This window comes from Oikopleura dioica, chromosome XSR (assembly GCF_907165135.1).
Source record: "Oikopleura dioica chromosome XSR, OKI2018_I68_1.0, whole genome shotgun sequence".
In the NCBI taxonomy this organism is placed as follows: Eukaryota; Metazoa; Chordata; class Appendicularia; order Copelata; family Oikopleuridae; genus Oikopleura; species Oikopleura dioica.
In genome coordinates, this window is record NC_137294.1 from 2436729 (window position 1) to 2455592 (window position 18864).

Consider the following 18864-nt stretch of genomic DNA (forward strand, 5'->3'; position numbering starts at 1 on the left):
GCTCTTTCAGACCCTGACTCAGGCTGCCGAGCCCAGGTTTTTCCTCGATTCTTGATTCTAGAGCAGCTAGAGGCTTTACAGGGAATTGTAACGCAGCTAATCTCGAGCTCCATATACACTCCAATAATCAAATCCGCTCAACAAAACCGAACTACTATTTTGCATCAAATAAATTAGCCGCTTTCGATTAGTATTTTTCCCGTTACATTTCGTGATTTTCCGTGTTTTGGGGGCAAAGAAAGTGTGACGCAAAGACTTAAGAAAGGAGCGCTGAAATGCTCACTTAATTCAACAAGGCTAGGGTCAACATACAACAAGCTCGCCCGCTAGAATCAGAAAAGCCAAATCGAGCAGATTAGATTGATTTCATTGATAACGAAGTTGAATTGAAAGAGTCTAAGCGCTTCCGCAGCCCTTGTCACGGGAAGGCTTCGGCGGGAATGTAACAAATAACTAAATTCCTGGCCCTACCCCAGAAACCGGACGGCTCCTTGAGATTACACATTGAATGGGGGGAATATTTTAATTCGTTCCTTCGTCAACAATTTATTCGTAAAATTAGAGTTGAAATTATTTTTGCTTCTGAGCTGCTCGTTCTTCGTTGAGCTGTTTTTCCACCTCGAGGTATTTGTAGCTCTTGGTGTTCCAGAGCAAATCCATCAAATCGAAGTGAGTAGCGTAGTTGATCGCCTCGCCTACTTTGGTGATGTGGTTGTGATGCAGCCAGTGCATTCCGGGATGGCTTACTCCGGGCACTCGCCAGCCCGAATGGACTGTAGTCGCGTACAAGATGTTCAAATAGATCTGATCAAAGAAATGTTTGTTTCAAAAAGAAGACTGTTTCAAAACGCTAGAATCTTACTCCGTGAATAACTGCGGTAGAAGAGCTCCTAAAGAAGATGGTCGGGAGCAACTGCATCATCATCGGGATCGGTCCTTCTCCAAAGTAGTCAATAACCGTCATGTAATAGCCGCTGTCAGTAAAACACGTTAGATAAGTTTCTAGGCGAGTTAAATTGTCACCTGAGAGCGATATCTGCCTTCGTCGTGTGGTGAAGCAGATGGCAATTTCTGTACACAGAAGGAAACATGTGTTCTGAAAGAGCAGTTACCGAATAGTAGCCCGAATAGAGAACAAGGCTCTATTATCACACTTCTTTCCGTAGATTTTCCGTCGCGCCCGCCGGATCTACTCCTCATGTCCGAGCTCGATCCAAATCCGAATTGAACGGATTTATTCTTGCCCAAGTATTTTAGAACGCGCGCTATTTTTTAAAGCACATCTCTTATCGCGAAATCAATGTATAATCGTGTTTTGGTTGATCAGCACTCTTCCTTCTCTTTTAGGGTTATCGCTGGGAATCCATCAGATTACATCAGTTTCGACATAAATTTTAAGCCTAACAACGATTAAATTAAATAAAAGTTTGGTGGCATCACATCTTTGAAAATTTAATTTAGCCTTTATTTCGTGCTACTGGGTTATCGAATTTTATATATGGAAAAAAATTATGACTAAAACCAGCTGTGATAGGCACTCCACTCTTCATATCCCGCTAAGAATTCTCCCACAATCACGCCCTCCTTTGGACGCTAAATGAGATTAAAATCACGAAATTTTCGAAGCCGATCATTTTTATTAAATGAACATCATAGAGATCTAAACCAATGAAATCTTCAATAGCGTCGAAATATTGTTTCGAATGACTCAATAAAATGTGTCTGTAACCACATCAACCCTGTTCATTTCACTGTTATATTTGAATATGTTTAGTTCCTGTTAATAATGTTTCCTAATGTTTCCTAATGTAATGTTTCCTAGTTAATAAATGAAAAAGAACACAATACTTATATCCAAGTAAATATATTTTTGATAATCTATCATTCTTATACTGACCTAAGTAGTGACAGAAGAAGAAAGTCACTTCGAAAGCAAGGCCACACAACACGCAAGAAATGAAGATGTTAATGAAAGTTTCTTCTCCTGGAGCCCGTGGTTCGATTTGTGCCCAGTCGAAGAGCTTTACAGTTAGAAAAGGACAGATGGCGAGGTGTAGAAAATGATTCCGAAGGAGGATGGGAAGCATTTTTCTGACAGGTACAGTTGTCCGTTGCTTATTTTTTTGTTTAGCTTAGAATTTTTGATTGATTTGAGAACACCTTGTACAGTTTTCCTTCTTCTTTAGTGAAGTAGTCGAGAGCTAAAAAGGCGAATCCGAAGAACCAAAAGCCTACCGCGATGATTGAAAATTAACTGTTCAACGAACTTGCTTTCGTTTCGTTTCAATCGCTTCCTACTAGCCCCGGCACCCAACAGGCGATCGAAAATGCCCATTTTTCTGAAATTCCGAACGCTTGCCTGTTGTCGTAAAAGTACTTATGGGAATAGTAAGAGAGTGCAATGAGCAAGATCGAAACGGGCTCGTAGATCCATTTGAAGTGATTCGCCGTCAGCCCGGTCCAGACAGACTCCTTCGTCGGCCATTTCAAACCTTCCAATTTCGGCAATTTCACTTTCTCTCTTGCCATTTTTGAAAATTTGGTAAGGTGACTTTGTTTGAGCTGGAATCGAGAAGCCGCCCTGGCAATTCAAATTTGTGCTCTCATGATATCGACGGGCGAATCTTCTAGCCAACGTTATACAACTCAGAATTGAATTTTGCTACGTTTTTGTTTTCAATTACGTTTTAGGAATTTAACTCTTATTCGTTTAATTAGCGCTACACCCTTTTTTTCATCGAAATTCAGGAAGGACCGATTATTTCTCCTTTTCGCAGCGTGTATTTTTGCGGCTTGACATGGCTCCATAAAAAGAATGAATCCCTGCAAAAAGCAACAATCAAACCCGTGGATCCTCGCATGTCAAAAGTCGCCAGACTGTTTCCGATTTCTTGTTAGTTCTAAAACTCGGGCCCGCTGTAGCCGTGATCCCATAGCAATTAGCTCTAGGAATTCAGGGGCCGACCTGACGATTTGTATAATTTCTATAGAAGGTGCTTGTTCTAGTGTCAACTGGCCAGAATTTTTAGATGCAGCAGGTGAGCTAACGATGGCCCTCGAGAACTGGCAAATAGCACCTCTTCAATCGCCGCGTAAATCAAAAATTCGCCATCGCTAGTTAATTATTTTAATGTTTTTCAATGTGCGCCAATTGGATTTATTCGAACGTGAAGACTAAACAATCTCTAGTGCGCGAAGCTGGCGTACTTCAGAATGTTTGCGATTTGTTTCGCGAATTTCGGATAAACATCGTCTCAGCGTCTTCCTCAAAAAATAATGTATAACATGTTTAAAGTGGTTAACTAGTAAAATTATAGCGAAATTAGCAGGCTAACTAGGGCCATTTAACGTAGTAATTTTCAATCAGCCACGGCCGTAAACGGTGCTTAAAATATTTATTCGACAAAGGGCGGCTATAAATCTTCAATCCCTTGGTGATACTCAGCTCTTCCGCTCTTTCAAGTAGCCGACCTCCCATACGTCAGGTTGACGGCTCGATTTACATAAGGAAATTCCTTTCTGATCAGCTCAACTTTCGTGAGTTGGAAATTCGGCGCATTTGAATGTCGGCCGTTTTTAAATTTAAAATTGTATGGGCGCAGGCTTGGCTCCCGACAGTCGAGCATTTTATAGTTTCATTTACTCAACTGAAGCGAATTCCGCTTTTGTGAGCTTGCCTCACGGCGCGTTTGCATTTTACGTGTGCCCAAGTGCTGAGAGGAGCGCGGCCGAGTGGCTCCGCTCAAAAGAAGCTCAAAGAGCTCAAAAGACAGCTCCCAGATGAATCATCAAACCCGCTATTTTTTTTTTCTTATTCTCGGATGCGGAGATGCTCGGCCAGAGATGAACTTTTTTTCTGTAGAGAGACGAAAACGGGGATCGAAGTTGAAGGAAAAGGAGCATTCTAATTTCAGTAATGTCGGCGACTTATGACGGCATGGTCTTTATTTAGAAGGCACTTATGGGCCGACGATTAGCCGATACCTGGAATGCATGAGGTATCAGATCTTTGGCCACTCAAGATTGTTTAGAGCCAGGGTCGTTTTGTGACGCGATCGAGGCGAAAGCCATTTCGTTTTTGATCGTGCCTGTAATTACATCTTCTAAATGGGCGCGCGTGTGTTTTTACGCATTTGTGGAATTGCGTATAATTGCCAAGATGAACAGGCGGCATCAAATATTTATCAAAACGCAGTGCAAACTGATTGATATCGCCCTGTTGTGTGCCCAACTGCCAGAATTTATACGCTGAGTAAACGTTAAAACCACTGCGCGACCAAAAATTTTCCCGACATCTGTGGAGCATCAAGCGCACTCCAAATCTTCACTTGTCAGAAAAATTTTTTTTCAATTTTTTTTTTTGCTCTTACAAAAAAAAATGTAAGATCGACAGTAAAAAGTGGCCATTCGAGAAAATTTTTCAACAAAAAAAACAGCTTGAAAATCGATTAATTAGAGTTCATACTTTCATGATATGAAGACTACTGTTAGAGTTAGCCCAAAATACAGTTTAAAACCGCGAAGAAAATGCCGGAGAATATTTATTAAATGAACATCGAGGTATTTCTTGGCATCATTTTTTTTTGTTTGAGATTTGGAAAAAGAGAGAGAGAGGCTCTCTCGTGGAGATTATCTTTGTGAGTCTAATTTGGCTACATAAATATTTTGATAAAAGTGGATATCTGTTGAGTTGGCGGAGAAGAGGTGCCCTTTGTGGCTCTTTTAGCGAGTACGGAAAGTGCACCTGTCCCGGTGATCAGAGTCCTCTTAAATCTTCATCTGCAGCGAGCACGTCTTACAAAGGTCAAGTCCTTTACAACGACATAGCCGAATACTTAAACGAAAAACATAAAGCCGACCGTAAGAAAGCCTACCAACAAAGAGATTAGAGCCACATGCGCCTAGGCGACGTGAGAATTGAAGAAATCAAGAAAAAAAAATACCCACTTTTCGAAAGATAAATTGAACACTCACCAAGGCAACAATTTAATTACTAATAGTAAGCAATCAATTAAATTTTCGCGCTAGAAACGCGCCATTTTATCGTTTCTTTTTGTGAAATTTAATAGCCCATCCGTTGAATGTTCAGTGATAATGTTTCTGAATTCGTAAGGTTCAATGTCAATTCAGTAAGCAATTTGCTAAGCACTTTTTATTTGGCGGCAAAGCGACAATACGTAGTTTGAGCAATTAGCGCCGACCAACCGGACGATTTGAGAGGTTAATTTCACCGTCTCGCCGAGTCACGAATAGATTCATTTTCCGCCATTTCATATATCACATAGAGCTCAACATCTGCCGCCACTGGACCAGGTCCAAAGACAACTAGCAAAAAAATAGAGGGAAATAGAAATTCCCACAATTCCCAGCATTGTTGAAAAATGAAAAAAAAATTGTCTAGACGAAAAGATGGCAAAATTATTCATGAATTTCTTTTCATCGAAAAAGTTTAGAGAAACAATTAGAACTTGAAATTCCTTTTTTTCGCAAAGGAAAATTTTTAATAAATCTTTAGTTTTTGGACAGTAAAAGTGCTAGTAAGAAGATTGCGGGAGAAAAAGAGTCGCGGTACAGCTTGAGAGAGGCCCTTTGTTTGAGAAAAGGAGAATAATTTCTCAAATATTAGAAAAAAGCAAATATACGGCACTGTTCGACCATAAATACTCTTACACTGCTTGAGAATCACCGCGCCAATTTTCCGCCGAAAAGATCCTTTCTTTTTAGACAGTTAGTGAATTTTAAAAAACTCGTTCGAAATGGAGACTATCAAGAAGAAGATCAACGCGCTCAAAGAGGACAACGAAATCAAGCAGGATGAAATCGACAGACTCACAGTAAGATCTTACGAAATTGTTAAAAAAGCTAGCTCCAACCAAATGTTAGTTACCTAGTTTTACGCACGTTTTATTGGGATTGTGTTTTGCGTGAAAATAAGTCACTTGTTTTGTTTGATAGCTTATCTGGGCTGTGGGCTTATTGAGGCTTGCTTGGATCATTTTTCCGCGGCTCGATTACGTCTTTTTTTTAGAGCGAGCTGAAGAAGGAACAGGACGAGCGAGAACGCGTCGAGCAAGAGCTCCATGCTTTGAACAGCAAGGTCAGTGGAACTGAGAATTATTGCGATGAAAAATATGCTTCCTAGAACAACATGCTCGAAGACGACCTCGAGCGAGCCGAGGAGAAACTTCAAAGTATCACTTCGCGACTTTCCACCGCTGAAACCGAGAAAGACGAAGCCGACCGCGCAGTTCAAAGGTTACACAAATCAAGAACTTGCCAATAAAGCTGTATTTAGCCTTTCAATTTCCGAAGGAAACGCATCCGATAAGCTCATGGATCTCGAACAGCAGCTCAAAGAAGCGAAGATCTTAGCCGAAGAATCTGACAGGTAATTTTTGAATTGTTTTCCACTTGGCAGGTTGAACTTTTTTTAACCATTTATGATGAACTTGCGGTGCGAGACAAAATGTCGGATGTCATTTCTTGCCATGTGACATTAAACGTGGACAGTGCTGTTTTTGATCTAACGTATACATGATGAGGCGTAACCAAAATCAAGTTTACGAAAATTCAATAACATCGCCACGATGCGGCTTCGATTAGGAATTATCGACCAAAGTTGATAAATTGCTGAAAGAGACTTATTTCTTTTTTCAGAAAATACGAAGAGGTCCAGCGAAAACTCGTCGCCGTCGAAGGCGATTTGGAGCGAGCGGAAGACAAGGCCGACGAGTTCCAGCGTAAATTTAATGCCAAGGGTTTTACATTTTCTGTTACATATCTTCGCATACTAGAGGAGGTTGACTAGCCGTTTCGATAAACTGGGCTCGGCAACCTGAGTAGAAAACCTGAGTCAGGGTTCTAAAAGAGTAAACTGAAAAGCCGCGTAGCGGCTTTTTTTTAATGAAGCCGCAAAGCGGCTTCGCTAGTTACAATAACTCATTGAGTTGATAACTTTGGCGAAGCCGCTTTGCGGCTTCGTTTTTAGAAAAAGCCGCTACGCGGCTTCTCATTTTACTCTTTTAAAACCCTGACTCAGGTTTTTTTCTCAGGCTGCCGACTCGGCAGTGCCGAGCCAAGTCGATAAAAGCCCGAAAGGGAGTCAAAGTTGTCCCTTTTTCGCGAGAACCTCTGGTAGAGTGAATGTAAAACCGCCACTACAGATGTGCAGAGCGAGGTTCGGGACCTAGATACTAGTTTGAAAAGTGCGCAAGCACTCGAAGTAAATGCATCTGAGCGCGAAGAAGAGCTAGAGCAAAAAATCGCCAAGGTTTTTTTTTAAATTCTCTCAGTAATTGTCGATTTCTTTTTCGTTCTATCATTTTGAGAGCGATTGATAGAGCTTGTTGTTTTTTGTTTCTAGTTTTCTAACATAGTTGTTAGAAGGTTGTTAGGCCAACTATAGTAAGGCAAATCGTCAGGGTGCGTACTAAGTAAATACACGGGGTCTGATACAAACGCATGTTCACTGCGTTCTAGAGAGAAAGAACCCACTTCGCATGGCAGAGCACAGCGCCATTTCCATCTGATTCGATTCCATGCGAAATCAAGGAAGACTCACTAAAGTGTTTTTCTTTGTGCGTGGCGCGCAACCCATCTAGAACAACAGTAAACGTAGCTCAGCGAGACTCTTAGAGTACCAGTGCCCGTCCTTGTGATTCGGTTACGTAATTAATTACGACGTTGATTTGCGATTGTTGAACAAAATTGAACAAAAAATGGAAGCGAATGTTTTTTCGGTGATTTTCGTGATTTCGTCCCTTCGGGTGCCAAAGTGCAGTGTATTTTGTATTAGTTGAATGAATCTCTCCGCGAGTTGGACAGAACAAACGAGACGCTGGGCAAGGAGAACACCAGGCTGCTCAAGGACAACGAAGATCTAGAGGCCGAAATCGAAAGCATCAAGCTCGAGGAACAGTTCACAAATGAAATTTCGCATTTCGCTTTTTCGTATTTCCATTCCCCTGTTTTGACATCAAACGAACTCGGGGTGAGAATTCGTATTTTGGGATTTTTAATTTTGATGGAACTGAAAAAAGCGAGACCAAATTAAGGAGGAACTGGCGCAAACCATTCGCGAGCTGGGCGAAATCTAAGCAAGAAGACAACTGACCCTCCACCTCTCCGCATCCTTCGAGTGCCTTCAGCATCTGTGAAAATCCTTGTAATATCCTCTTTCGCTCACCAAAACCTAAAATCACGGTGTTACTTCGACAATCACAAATTTGCCTTCTTCTCATTTCATAGACAACACACAACCCACCCACGACCATGTAAACAACAGTATTGACAATTTTTACGACTACGACATTCTCAATTATTTGAATAAATAAATTAATAAAGCCAGTTTCCTACGAAAGAGTGTATTCGGCGGTCAAAGATACAGCAGTCGCATCAAAAAAGCCCATCGAAGCGTACTCGAACTCAAACCACAGTTCATCGTAGTTGACGACTTGCAGATTCTCCAATCGAAAGGAGGCCCCGTTGCCAGATGGGGGCCACACGGAAACCCGACTGTCGGAAACTCTGAGGCTCTGTACTCGCTCTGGAAAAAGCAAATCCACGTGGGTCGTATTTTCCCATGAAGTGGCCGGTCGGAGAGCTGTTCGAACGTTTTTCTTCAAGAGATTATTTGGAAATGAAAATATAAAAATTCCGTCTTTATTGTGTTCAATAAAAACCCATATCATTATATAACGGAGAATTTTTAAGGAACTTTCCTGGGTTTTTCTCCCGACAAGTGATAGAAATATCATTAATCGAGAAGCCTTCAACTGACGAAGGGTGAAAATAAACAATGCCCTCTAAGTTGTCTCCTTTCCAATTTTGTGGGAAGGTCACGTGATAGCGCTGCGTTGAATACTCTGACAACTGTGGGAGGATGAAGCCAGTGAAAGGTTGAAAGACCGAAATTGCCTCTGGAAATTTGAACTCGCAAGTGGCATTTTTCGGGTCAGCAGGAAAACTGATGATTGAAAAGATAAATCCGCCTGAATACGATTATAGCATGCAGCATGGATCGCTATTTACCAGGATGTTGAGGATTCCAAGGCCACTCGGTATTTATAGACACGTTGATTGGTATCTCTGAAGCTTGAAAACAGCTCAAAAATAGAAAAAATAGCATTTTCTCCGCTGCTCTGCCTGCTGCTTACAATGTTCGGCTAGTGCTCCACCGGATTAGAGATAACCATAAATAAAGAATTTCGCCAAATCTGGCCCATGGCGCTGGAATTTCGGGAATCGTGTCTCGGCGGATCATGCTGAGCTCGACGTAATACAAGGGATGCAATTTATTCGATCGTTAAAATAACGACGAGTCGCCCAGCGCGCTAAGACTGGCTTATTTGGTGACAAAATTGTGTTGACGATTAGTAGGGTGGCTCTAAAATTGTCTCTAATTGGATCAGCTCCCCTTCGAGGGGCTCATCCATTTGCCTCATCTCATATTGACTCATCAGGACGCGGGGTTCATCGCTCACTGCTAGAATTCTAGCAACTGCTACCTGTAGTAGCTCTGAAATCTTATGTTTTCGCCATTTGGGAGAGATGCGAGCCTGATCGGAAGAGAGCCAGAGCAAAATAGAAACTACTGGCGAGCAGCAATTGGTAATTAACGCCTCGAAAATTTGAGAAAAATAATAACTTCTTGAAGACATTTGCGATGGCAAGGAAAGACCGGAAAAAGTCAACATTTCTATTGACAAATCGAAGGGAACAATAACCGCCAGGAAAGGTTGTCAATTATCGTGATAATCAAAAATATTTTAAAAAGAAGTTTTTGCTTAATAACCTTGCGCAGTGGCGAGCTGCCTTTGTCGGGAACGACATTCAAAAAAGTAGTCTCTTTTCCGAATAATGTTCGATCGGAAACAATTCAAAGCACACTCCAGGGAAAAACGTTGACTTTGAGTGGAGAAACGGATCCTACCAAGACTGATGGATTTTTATCTGGGGGCTTTGGACGTGGAGGCTTTTCTGATCCCTTCGAAAGCAACGCTTCTAAGGTTAGTTCGAATATTTAAAATTGTCGTGGAGGTTTTATTTTCGCAGAGTTTTAACGATATGGCGAAGAATTTCTTTGGAAGCTCGTGGAAAGACTTTGACACGTCGTTTGAAAATCAAGCTGGTCTAATGGAACGACCCTCAAGATTGGTTCTTTTTAATTCCTTTCCTTTTTCGAAGAAATTCGTTAATTGAAATCAAATCGTGAAACCAAATTTGCTTTTTTGTTTGTGTAACTTTGCAGGTCGCTGACCTTAAAATGACATAAACCGGGAACCAGAAAAAAGCCAAACTCGAATTCGAACTTCTGAACTTCCTGGATTACGAGACGGTCGATCTTCAGTCGAATCTCCTTCTTTGCGCGAACGGACTCGCAGTCCCTATTCTATGAGAAGCTCGCCTTCGATGGAACCGATTGCCATCCCGCTTTCAGTGCAAACAGTAAGACTTCAAAAGAAACAGAGATTTCACTGCTAATATTTCAGGAGCCGATTTTGACAACAAACTGCAACGACAACGTTCGCTGGGAAGTTCAACTCAAGACCGAGGAGAAAATTCTCCCACAGCAAATAAAAATCACCGTCTTTGGCAACACGTAAGTTCTGCCGAAATATCCACAAACAAGTCACCGTTGTATAGAATCAAAATCACGGGCGAGTTTGAGAAGTCGATCGAAATACCCAGCGATGTCGAAATATCGAAAATACGGACTTGGATCAAGGACAAATCTCTTTTCATTTCTGGTGCAAAGAAACAAGCTAAACCGGTTCAAGCAGCATCTAAAATGAGCGCGCCGACGAATAGACTCATTACGAACTCGGCCGACAAATGGGAGCTGCATGTGGATTTGGGAGAAAATTGTCCTGATCCTAATGATTTGTCGATTATCGTTAAGCAGAACTTTTTGTGTATTTACATTGGAAGAGTAAGACAATACTGAATTGAATTTACAAACGATAATTTCAGGGCGACGCCGAGAAAATCCTGCACGACCGAGTAGCTATTCCAGCGAATGTCAAACCAAAGAACATTCAAACTGCGATCAAAGGCAAAGTCCTTGTCGTTTCTGCTCCCAAAGGACTTTCAAAGTACAACCGACTTTTTTCTCAAATACTTCATCGTTGTTTAGGCCAACAATGTTTAATTCTACAGCTGATATTGACCTGTTTCCCGGCGGCTTTCAGATAATAAGTGGTGGCTGATGTAGATAAACTGATATAACCAGAAAGAACATCTATTTGCATCTGTTTAGATTTCCCAGCTTATCAGCCCTAAATAGTCCAATCGCGGAGATTTGCCAACATCTTTCTCAAAAATGCAATCAACAAAGACTCCAATTTCATCCACATTCGGAATGGACAGCACTTTTCCAGATTACAGTGGTTTGGGCAATTCTGCTGGTTCTTATGAAGTCATTGAAAACAGCCCTAAAAGATATCGCGTTCGAGTGCCAGTTACTTCTGGTAAATTCTGCCGAAAATTACCGTATTCTTCCGGCTAATTGAGAAATTTAGACTTATTTTCATCCTCTGCGAATATCATCATCAAAGTCAACGGGCAAAAAGTAACGGTTGAAGCAAAGATCGAAGCTACAGATGCTTATGGAAACAAGAAGATCTCCAAAATCTGCAAAGACGTTACACTTCCAGCTGACTGCAACATGAAAACTTTGAAAACTCAAGAAGAAAACAACGCCGTCATCATTTCTGTCGACAAAAATGAAATATCACAGCCTGATTTTGTTCCTCTAAAGGTTGGCTTGAAGATTCTAGAAGAGACCATGGTTTTTTTAGGAGCGACAAGCGTACGAAGGGCGGGGAGTCAACTCTCCTTGGACGTTGACGGGATCGAGCCCAAGTCCTCGGCCATCTTCTCAGACAGATGCTTTTCCGCAGCCTCCAACTCAAGATGAAGTTTTTCCCGAAGCACGTGCTGAGTCGAGAACCAGAAAACATTCAAAGAACGTTAGATTCAGTGAAGAGCCCCCTAAAGTTACTCAAGTCGATACAGATGAGCCTCCATCACCCCAAGTTGCGCAAAACAAGGCAAACCAACCGACCCCGAAGAAAAAAGGTATCATGAAATGAATGATTCTATTTGAAAATTTCAAAGGAATCGGTCGGATGGACAGCAATGACTTTATTATGGCGGAAGAAGAGGACGTTGCAGCTTCTCTCAGAAGCCTGACTCTTCCAGTTCTAGAAGAAAGGCCTGCTTCAATTCCTCCAGATGAGCCGATTGAAGACTTGGGTGTTTTTGGTGGCTCGACTCCGCAAATAGAAAAGCCGAATCCGTTTATCCGCCCTATTCTACAAAAGCCACAGGACTTTATCGCTACAAACGAGCCTGATCCAAGGAAGGTTTTCTAGTGCAATTATCATCCAGAGCAGTGATTTTCTATTGCCAGAAAAAGCCTTTGAAAGCATTGTTCCGCTCAAGGTTGTCAACGATCCGCCGCAGCGGCAGATGGCCACTAAATTTCCAAATTATAACACAGATCCCATCACGAGAACAGCGCCAAGCCCTTACTGTCCCTTCCCAACTGACAACGCGGGCTTTCCGCCACCTCCTCCTTGCGTGACGGGTGCAGGCTCAGCAACTACAACATTTGGAACACCTCTTATGCCTCCGCCTGCCTACTACGATTCGACCACCACCCGCCGTGCCTCCGTAGACATTCCAGTAGAACACGTGGACGATGCATGATTTTTTTTAACTTTCTTATTCGCTGAATTAAATAACCCTTACTTGCTTTCAAATACAACCTGCAAAGACACAACAAACACAAAGAAGTTTTTCAGGTTTAAAATTTGAATTTTGATTCAATTATTGAATCCGAAAAACTTCTCAAAGTTTTGAAAGTCAAAATTGATTTTATTCAGGAATGAATCTCCGAAGTTTTCTGAAGCCCCGAAATTCTGATTCAAGACCTAGACGTAAGAAGATATGATTAGATTTCCATTTTTTCGGAAAGTGGAAATACAACCAGTTTAATCTCTTCACACTTGTGTTAGTTGATCTTCATTATCGCGGTGTAATGGCCTCAAAGTCGACATCAATTGTGACAAGAGCAGGTCAAATTTTTCAATCGGCCAGATAAATTCCCGACCGTTCGGCGAGCGAATAATTTTTTGAAAGTTATGCGCAGGAGTTGAGCTTTTAAATGAATTTCAAATTATTTTTTCTTGCAAAAAGTTTTTTCCTTTTAATTTGAGAGCTCTTAAAAGAGGAAGATCAGTAGTTGGATATTTTTTCAGTTACTCGCTATGCAATCTGAGAGATAATAACTACGGAGAAGTTTGCCCTGCAGTAGAGCATCACGAAACATGGGCAGGTCCGAATCCGATAAAGCATCAGTCCTGTCCTGGGTATCGATGCTGTGATGGCACGAATCTCTGGTGCCTCGGATGTAACCCGGTTCTTCTGAATATGGGCGTTCCTTGCGAAGAGCAAAGTACAGAATCCACAGGAGTATGGAAAAGAGACTGCTTTTGTGATGTTTCGTGCATTGAGTTCCAAGACTGCTGCAGAGGAAAGGTTCTGGAAGCTTACTTTCAAAATAAAGGAGAAAAAAATATTGAACCTTTTTAAGACCACGAAGAGATATGCGAGCCAGTTTTGCTAACAACACCCGGTAATGCAACCTAGTTTCGAGATTTTATAATCCTTTTTTAGCATCAACCACTTTTACATACGAAACGACGGAATCAACAGAGCCAAGTCGGGAAGGAGCATCCTGCGCGAGTCGATCTTCTTCTGAATCTCTTTGTCCTTCAGGGCCAGTCGACAATATTAACGTTAGTTTAAGAAAAATCAAAATTTAACTGAAAAAAGGATCGCCTGATTGTGATGATCATCTGTGCTGCCTGGAGATGGGAAGTGATTGCTACGGATGTGTTCCTGAACTGGTCGAAATCGGTATTCCTTGTTACCGTCAGCCGACGATCAACAAGGCAGAATGGACTTCGAGCATTACTGACGGCTACGGGAAACGAGACTGCTTCTGTGATCAAGCGTGCGAGAGCTTTGGTGACTGTTGTTTCGATCACAAAGAAGTTTGCAAACCGCTCTTCGAAGAAAAGGGCACATCAACAGACTCAACCGACGTTGCTGTGCGACGATGTTCGCCCAAATGCCATCGCCAGGAATTCATCTCGTCCTTGACGAATCTTGGAAATCCTCAGTACAAACTGGACGCAGAATGTCAACCGGATGGCTTGTTTGATATTTGGACTGTAATTTGCACGGATCCAGAGGGAATACTGCCGGAAATTCGCCAAGAGGGGTTGAAATATTATTTTACAACTTTAGTTTCAAAGTTGTAGTATTTCGAACCTTTTGTAGTCCTCCGAGCATAAGGCTCAAAACTGAGAAAATCGCGACATTATGTCTCGCTGACCGCACAATTCAGGAATCAAAATGCCAAAGTTAATTGTATATTAATTGGATTTAGTGCGGGGAAAGAACTCAAGAGCCAGAAGTTGTCGAGTGCAATTGCGATGAGTCAGCACTTCGAGAGCAAATGGGCCAAAACGTAGGACAGGATTTTAATAAGAGACTGACTGACAATCAATCACATTCCATTAAATTATTGATGATCAGTATAAAATCTTGATAAAGAACTTGCTTGCTCAGAAGTCATCAACTTCAAGAAAGAAAAATGGTACGCCAATTGTCCAGGAGAAACACCTAAGCTTATGACCTTCAAAATGTGCAAAGCATCATCATTAGGCTGCGAGAGTGATCAAACTGAGAGCGAAGAAAATGACTGCGTGCTCAAGGAAAATCAGATTCTCCCATATGTCTCTATAGAAGGTAGGCTAGAGCTCATTCTCGAGCTGCATTATTGGCAATAATTTATTGTAGGAACGCGAGTGGACGTAAACGCTATTTGTGATGGTGTTTCTGACGGATTAGACAAGTGGACACTCTACTGTGATGCAAATTCGAACGGTGAGCTTGATGATGACGAGTCTCGACAGAGCTACAAACTCAAGCAAAACCCTGCGAAGATTCGCAAGAAAGGCGTCAAGATTAACTGTTAATTATGTCACATTTAATAAATCAAAATACAAGAAGAAATTTTCTCATGATCATTTTTTTTTATTTTCAACGTTCTCTATTTTTACTCACTCAAAGAATCGATGATAATAATACAGTCTGTATGATAACTTTTATGCCGATGTTTTAATGCTACGAATAATTGATCACTATTTGAATCATCACTGCAGTCAGGAATGTGGATCCGCAGCGCAAAATCCGCAAAACAGCGCAAAATGCGGGATTTTTCATTCTGCAGCGCAAAACAGCGCAAAATCAGCCCCAAAAATTTCCGTAAAATTTCCGGAAAATTGCGCGCAAAAGCGTTTTTTGCGCGAAAATTCCACAAAATCTCAATACATTTGCAGTCCGCTAGTAGCAAGGAACACGCGTCCGGCTCGAAATACCAACCGCTTGCGCTCAAGCATAAGTTTTTTCTAAATGTTTTTCAATCTTCAATTTCTTTTTTCAGGAAAGTGTTTTTTTATTTATTATCGAGAGACTTTTAGAATGTCAAAGAATTTTGAGTGCGACCTCTGTGGATTTTATGCACAAAGTAATGATCCTCTTGGCAGACATCGGGGCGGAAGGGATTGCAAGACCCGACAATTATATAACAAGCTTGAATCCCAAGAAGGTAAGCTATCTTTTCAGCAAACAGATAATAAATACAATAACCATGGTTTATTGTATCTATTGATTGCAAATTTCAAGTTTTGTAAAAATCAAAAATGAAATTTTTCTTCAGAAATCCCCGAAAATAGCTGCCATAAATGTAGGGGAACCTTCGCCTCGAAAGACAGCTGGATCTTTCACAAGACTAGTACAAAGTGTGGACTGGAAGAACGTGCCTATCGTGAATACGTCAATCAAGCCAAGGCGAGGAAAACTGGTGCGGTTCCGGCATCCGAAAAGATCAAGGACAGCACGCCGAAGTGCTCGAAAAGTAACTTACTATTTCAAAACGGTATTAATTATTACCGGTGAAAGCAGACTCAAATCCGGGGTTACGCCGCCACTACAAGTCTCGAAACTTGTGATTGGCTAGTGCCAAAAGATTGTCGCCATATATGGCGACAATCTTATTATCCAGGCTAAAGGCCTGCTTTCATCGGTATTCAGGGCATCGTCGACAAAACAAAGGCGAAGGTCTCGATGGAAACGACTTTCTTCACGGAGGAAAATAGAAAATGGCCACAACTTCGGTTGAAGGTAAAATATTTTTTGGTAAGCTGTTGAATCTTACAGGATGTATATATTTGAGTTTTTCTAGCATATAAATTTCGATCCCTTTCGCTACCTTTTGCAGCAGTATCAAACTAGGGTAATAAGGAACAGGAAATTCAAATTGGGTTTGAAAATTGAAAACATGGAAGAACCTGAAAACTAGCTCAAAACACTTCAGCTCCCTTTTTAGGGAGTGGCTGAGGGGGCTTTTTTGCGTTTGGTCAGTTGATTTTTCGAATCAAAAATTGATTCGAATTTGGGACTGATATTTTCAGGCGTAAGAATTTCTCGTGGCGTTTAGTTAGTTTTTTGTGACGCTAGCGCGGAGCAAGCGTCCGGCTCAAAAAACCAGCCGCTTGCGCTCAAGCATAAGTTTTTTCTTCTCAATTTTTTCAATCTTGAATTTCCTTTTTAGAAAAATGATTTTTTTAGGAATAATTCAGAGAGTTTTTTAGAATTTCAACGAAAGAATATATTTGCGACCTGTGCGGATATGAAATCCAGTGGAGTAGTAACATCGGGGCACATCGAGGCGGAAGGGATTGCAAGCTTCGGCAGTCGTACAACAGTAAGCTATCATTTCTATTTTGCAAACGAATAATTAATACAATTTACAGGGTTTATTGTACCAATTGGTTTTGTAATTAAAAAATTTTGTTGAAATCAAAAATTATAATTTTCTTTAGAAATCCCGGAATAAAGCTGCCATGAATGTCGTCGAACCTTTGCCTTCAAAGATAACTGGCTCAGTCACAAGCAACGTACAAAATGTGGACTGGGAGAACGTGCTTTTCGTGAACGCGTCAATCAAGCCAAGGCGAGGAAAACTTTTGCAGTAGTAATACTGCTGAGCAGTATCAAACTAATGTCTGCCTTCTCTTTTTTCATTTCGGAAGCGAGCGAATTGTTTTTCACCGTCATAAATCAAAGTATAATTTTAAACGTGTTTTTCTTGTTTCTGGTTGCGAGTTTGGGGGCTCCTTTCTTTTTTTCAAACTTGGCCTAATCATCTCTTTTCTCTTTTCATAAATTTTATTAATTAATAAAGTTTATTGAAAGTATTTTTGAAAGATTCGGAGTAGAGTTTTGAATCTTCTGAAGTCTCTCCGCCACTCTGCAATTATGAGACTTGCAAAAATAAACGTTTTCATCAGAAATTTTAAAGACACCATTTCCAGTGCGAAATCATTTCCTTTCCAACAGGACTTTCCATGATAAGATTGTCAATGAAGCTATTGTGTTTTGCAGACTTGTTCAAGTGCTGAAATTGATCACGATTTCGAGTAGGGTTTTCAACGACTTACAGGGATAGGAGAGTCTGGAACAGGTTTATCAAGAAATTTGCAAAGTGGTTCCCAACCATCTTTGATGTTCCAAACAAGAAGTCGTTTTTCTGGAACTATTTCCTTGACCCGTCGAATGTGCGCTTCATAAACATCTTCCATAGCTTCCCAGTAAGGGATCACGAGTTCGTTTTGCTTCTGCCAAGTGAACACATGCCAATCTGCTGGGTACAGTGCGACGTTACAGTTTCGCAGGAGTTTTTTCTTCATGACATACTAAAACGTGAAAAAACGCGGTTGGATGTATCTTTACTTCATTAATTCTACAAATCTTGTTCATCCTCGGCCCCGACCAGCCCATTGCCGCCATCCGATTGAGCAGCCAGAAGCCAGGATTGCCAAAACGACGAGTGTCTTGTTCGAAGAAATGAATTAAACTCCGCTTCCATTCCTCGGTGCTGTCTCTTACAGTAAGAATAACCTTTGCATTCGGAGATGCATGAAAGAGCTCTTCCCAGTAAGCATGGCCGGGAAAGTCTTGATTTGCTTGAAAACCGTGCTTTTTGTACTCATCGATCACTTTTCGAATTGAGCAGCGGCCATTAATGTACTCGAACCAAACATCTGATAGAAATTCCATCGTCTCGGTGATGTCCGCTACTTTGTACCCAAGCGTTCTTAATCAGGGGATCAGTCTTATTTTGAGTTCCTATAAAATTTATGAAGGAACCTTAGGCAGCTGGTGCAACTTTTGGTCGATGTCTTCGGATACCCTGCGCAGATGATTTCCATTCTCTCGCTCTTTTTATTATGAAAGCAAATGCTGATGATACTCTGGCCCAAAGGCAGTACGGTACAGTCTGCAGTGGCCATATGTGATCCTTAGGAAAACGGACCCACCCGAATGAAGGAAATAAGATAAGAAAGCAGTTGGTTTTCGATATTTTTATTTGAGAATTTGCAGTTTTAGATGAATGTTGTTAAGGGGAAAATGTTGTTCAGTAGAGCTTGATAATCTGATCGTTGGTGAAAGCCTTTTGGCAAATCGGACAGGAAGAAAGACGGTTCAAACAATCATTGCAAAAGCGATGGTCACAGAGAAGAGTGCATTCTTGACAATCGTTGCCATCATAGACTTCAAAACAAATTGGGCAAGAAGAAGAATGGTGTTGTGTTTCTTCCCTCAGAGTATGATACTTATTCTTCCGAAATTGAGCTTTGAGGTACAGTCGTCTTCGCTCTGATAGAAATCGGTCTCTCTCTTCTGCACGAAGTCTTTTTTCTCGTGCTAGTTTTGTAGATTGTTCGT

At 41.3% G+C, this 18864-nt stretch overlaps 5 protein-coding genes across 8 annotated transcripts in view; 3 read left to right on the top strand and 2 right to left on the bottom strand.

Moving 5' to 3' along the window:
* The window catches only part of LOC145707739 (uncharacterized), a 72268-nt gene that overhangs the window by 50584 nt on the left and 2820 nt on the right, over window positions 1-18864 (top strand). The gene's annotated exons all lie outside the window — the stretch shown is intronic.
* LOC145707726 (cholesterol 25-hydroxylase-like) lies at window positions 539-2576 on the bottom strand. The gene is made up of 6 exons (XM_081785294.1): window positions 2294-2576; window positions 2161-2230; window positions 1898-2114; window positions 1024-1096; window positions 863-974; window positions 539-804 (listed from the first exon to the last, which is right to left on the bottom strand). Exons 1-6 carry the CDS (start codon window positions 2527-2529, stop codon window positions 571-573), a joined length of 942 nt encoding a protein of 313 aa, XP_081641420.1. The 5' UTR covers window positions 2530-2576; the 3' UTR covers window positions 539-570.
* On the top strand, window positions 5566-8342 carry LOC145707730 (uncharacterized). 3 transcript variants are annotated; one of them, XM_081785297.1, is made up of 9 exons: window positions 5566-5834; window positions 6029-6097; window positions 6143-6255; window positions 6296-6388; window positions 6658-6751; window positions 7163-7270; window positions 7384-7422; window positions 7796-7910; window positions 8038-8342. In XM_081785297.1, exons 1-9 carry the CDS (start codon window positions 5757-5759, stop codon window positions 8094-8096), a joined length of 768 nt encoding a protein of 255 aa, XP_081641423.1. In that variant the 5' UTR covers window positions 5566-5756; the 3' UTR covers window positions 8097-8342. The 3 variants fall into 3 exon arrangements, with proteins under 3 accessions (XP_081641423.1, XP_081641425.1, XP_081641424.1); XM_081785299.1 differs by lacking the exon at window positions 7384-7422 and having other exon boundaries at window positions 7163-7177; window positions 7817-7910; XM_081785298.1 differs by lacking the exon at window positions 7384-7422 and having other exon boundaries at window positions 5569-5834.
* LOC145707736 (uncharacterized) lies at window positions 13596-15050 on the top strand. 2 transcript variants are annotated; one of them, XM_081785306.1, is made up of 4 exons: window positions 13596-13639; window positions 13681-14290; window positions 14359-14820; window positions 14872-15050. In XM_081785306.1, exons 3-4 carry the CDS (start codon window positions 14703-14705, stop codon window positions 15048-15050), a joined length of 297 nt encoding a protein of 98 aa, XP_081641432.1. In that variant the 5' UTR covers window positions 13596-13639; window positions 13681-14290; window positions 14359-14702. Both variants share the same exon structure in this region; 1 of them encodes a protein (XP_081641432.1).
* On the bottom strand, window positions 17360-18387 carry LOC145707728 (uncharacterized). Its single transcript, XM_081785296.1, has 4 exons — window positions 18286-18387; window positions 17869-18232; window positions 17577-17831; window positions 17360-17533 (listed from the first exon to the last, which is right to left on the bottom strand). The coding sequence occupies exons 1-4, from the start codon at window positions 18345-18347 to the stop codon at window positions 17432-17434; spliced, it is 783 nt and encodes a 260-aa protein (XP_081641422.1). The 5' UTR covers window positions 18348-18387; the 3' UTR covers window positions 17360-17431.

What these genes read in the sequence shown, in the direction of transcription:
- LOC145707726 (XM_081785294.1), bottom strand. Translation starts at nt 2,529, where the DNA reads ATGGCAAGAGAGAAAGTGAAATTGCCGAAATTGGAAGGTTTGAAATGG. An exon ending in AAGGCAGATATCGCTCTCAG is followed by an intron (nt 975 to 1,023) that starts GTGACAATTTAA and finishes TTTTACTGACAG; the next exon opens with CGGCTATTACATGACGGTTA. An exon ending in CTACCGCAGTTATTCACGGA is followed by an intron (nt 805 to 862) that starts GTAAGATTCTAG and finishes TTCTTTGATCAG; the next exon opens with ATCTATTTGAACATCTTGTA.
- LOC145707730 (XM_081785297.1), top strand. Translation starts at nt 5,757, where the DNA reads ATGGAGACTATCAAGAAGAAGATCAACGCGCTCAAAGAGGACAACGAA. An exon ending in TTAGCCGAAGAATCTGACAG is followed by an intron (nt 6,389 to 6,657) that starts GTAATTTTTGAA and finishes TTCTTTTTTCAG; the next exon opens with AAAATACGAAGAGGTCCAGC. An exon ending in AGTTCCAGCGTAAATTTAAT is followed by an intron (nt 6,752 to 7,162) that starts GCCAAGGGTTTT and finishes ACCGCCACTACA; the next exon opens with GATGTGCAGAGCGAGGTTCG.
- LOC145707736 (XM_081785306.1), top strand. Translation starts at nt 14,703, where the DNA reads ATGACCTTCAAAATGTGCAAAGCATCATCATTAGGCTGCGAGAGTGAT. An exon ending in CCCATATGTCTCTATAGAAG is followed by an intron (nt 14,821 to 14,871) that starts GTAGGCTAGAGC and finishes AATTTATTGTAG; the next exon opens with GAACGCGAGTGGACGTAAAC.
- LOC145707728 (XM_081785296.1), bottom strand. Translation starts at nt 18,347, where the DNA reads ATGGAAATCATCTGCGCAGGGTATCCGAAGACATCGACCAAAAGTTGC. An exon ending in AGTTGCACCAGCTGCCTAAG is followed by an intron (nt 18,233 to 18,285) that starts GTTCCTTCATAA and finishes CCCCTGATTAAG; the next exon opens with AACGCTTGGGTACAAAGTAG. An exon ending in TTCCAGACTCTCCTATCCCT is followed by an intron (nt 17,534 to 17,576) that starts GTAAGTCGTTGA and finishes GATCAATTTCAG; the next exon opens with CACTTGAACAAGTCTGCAAA.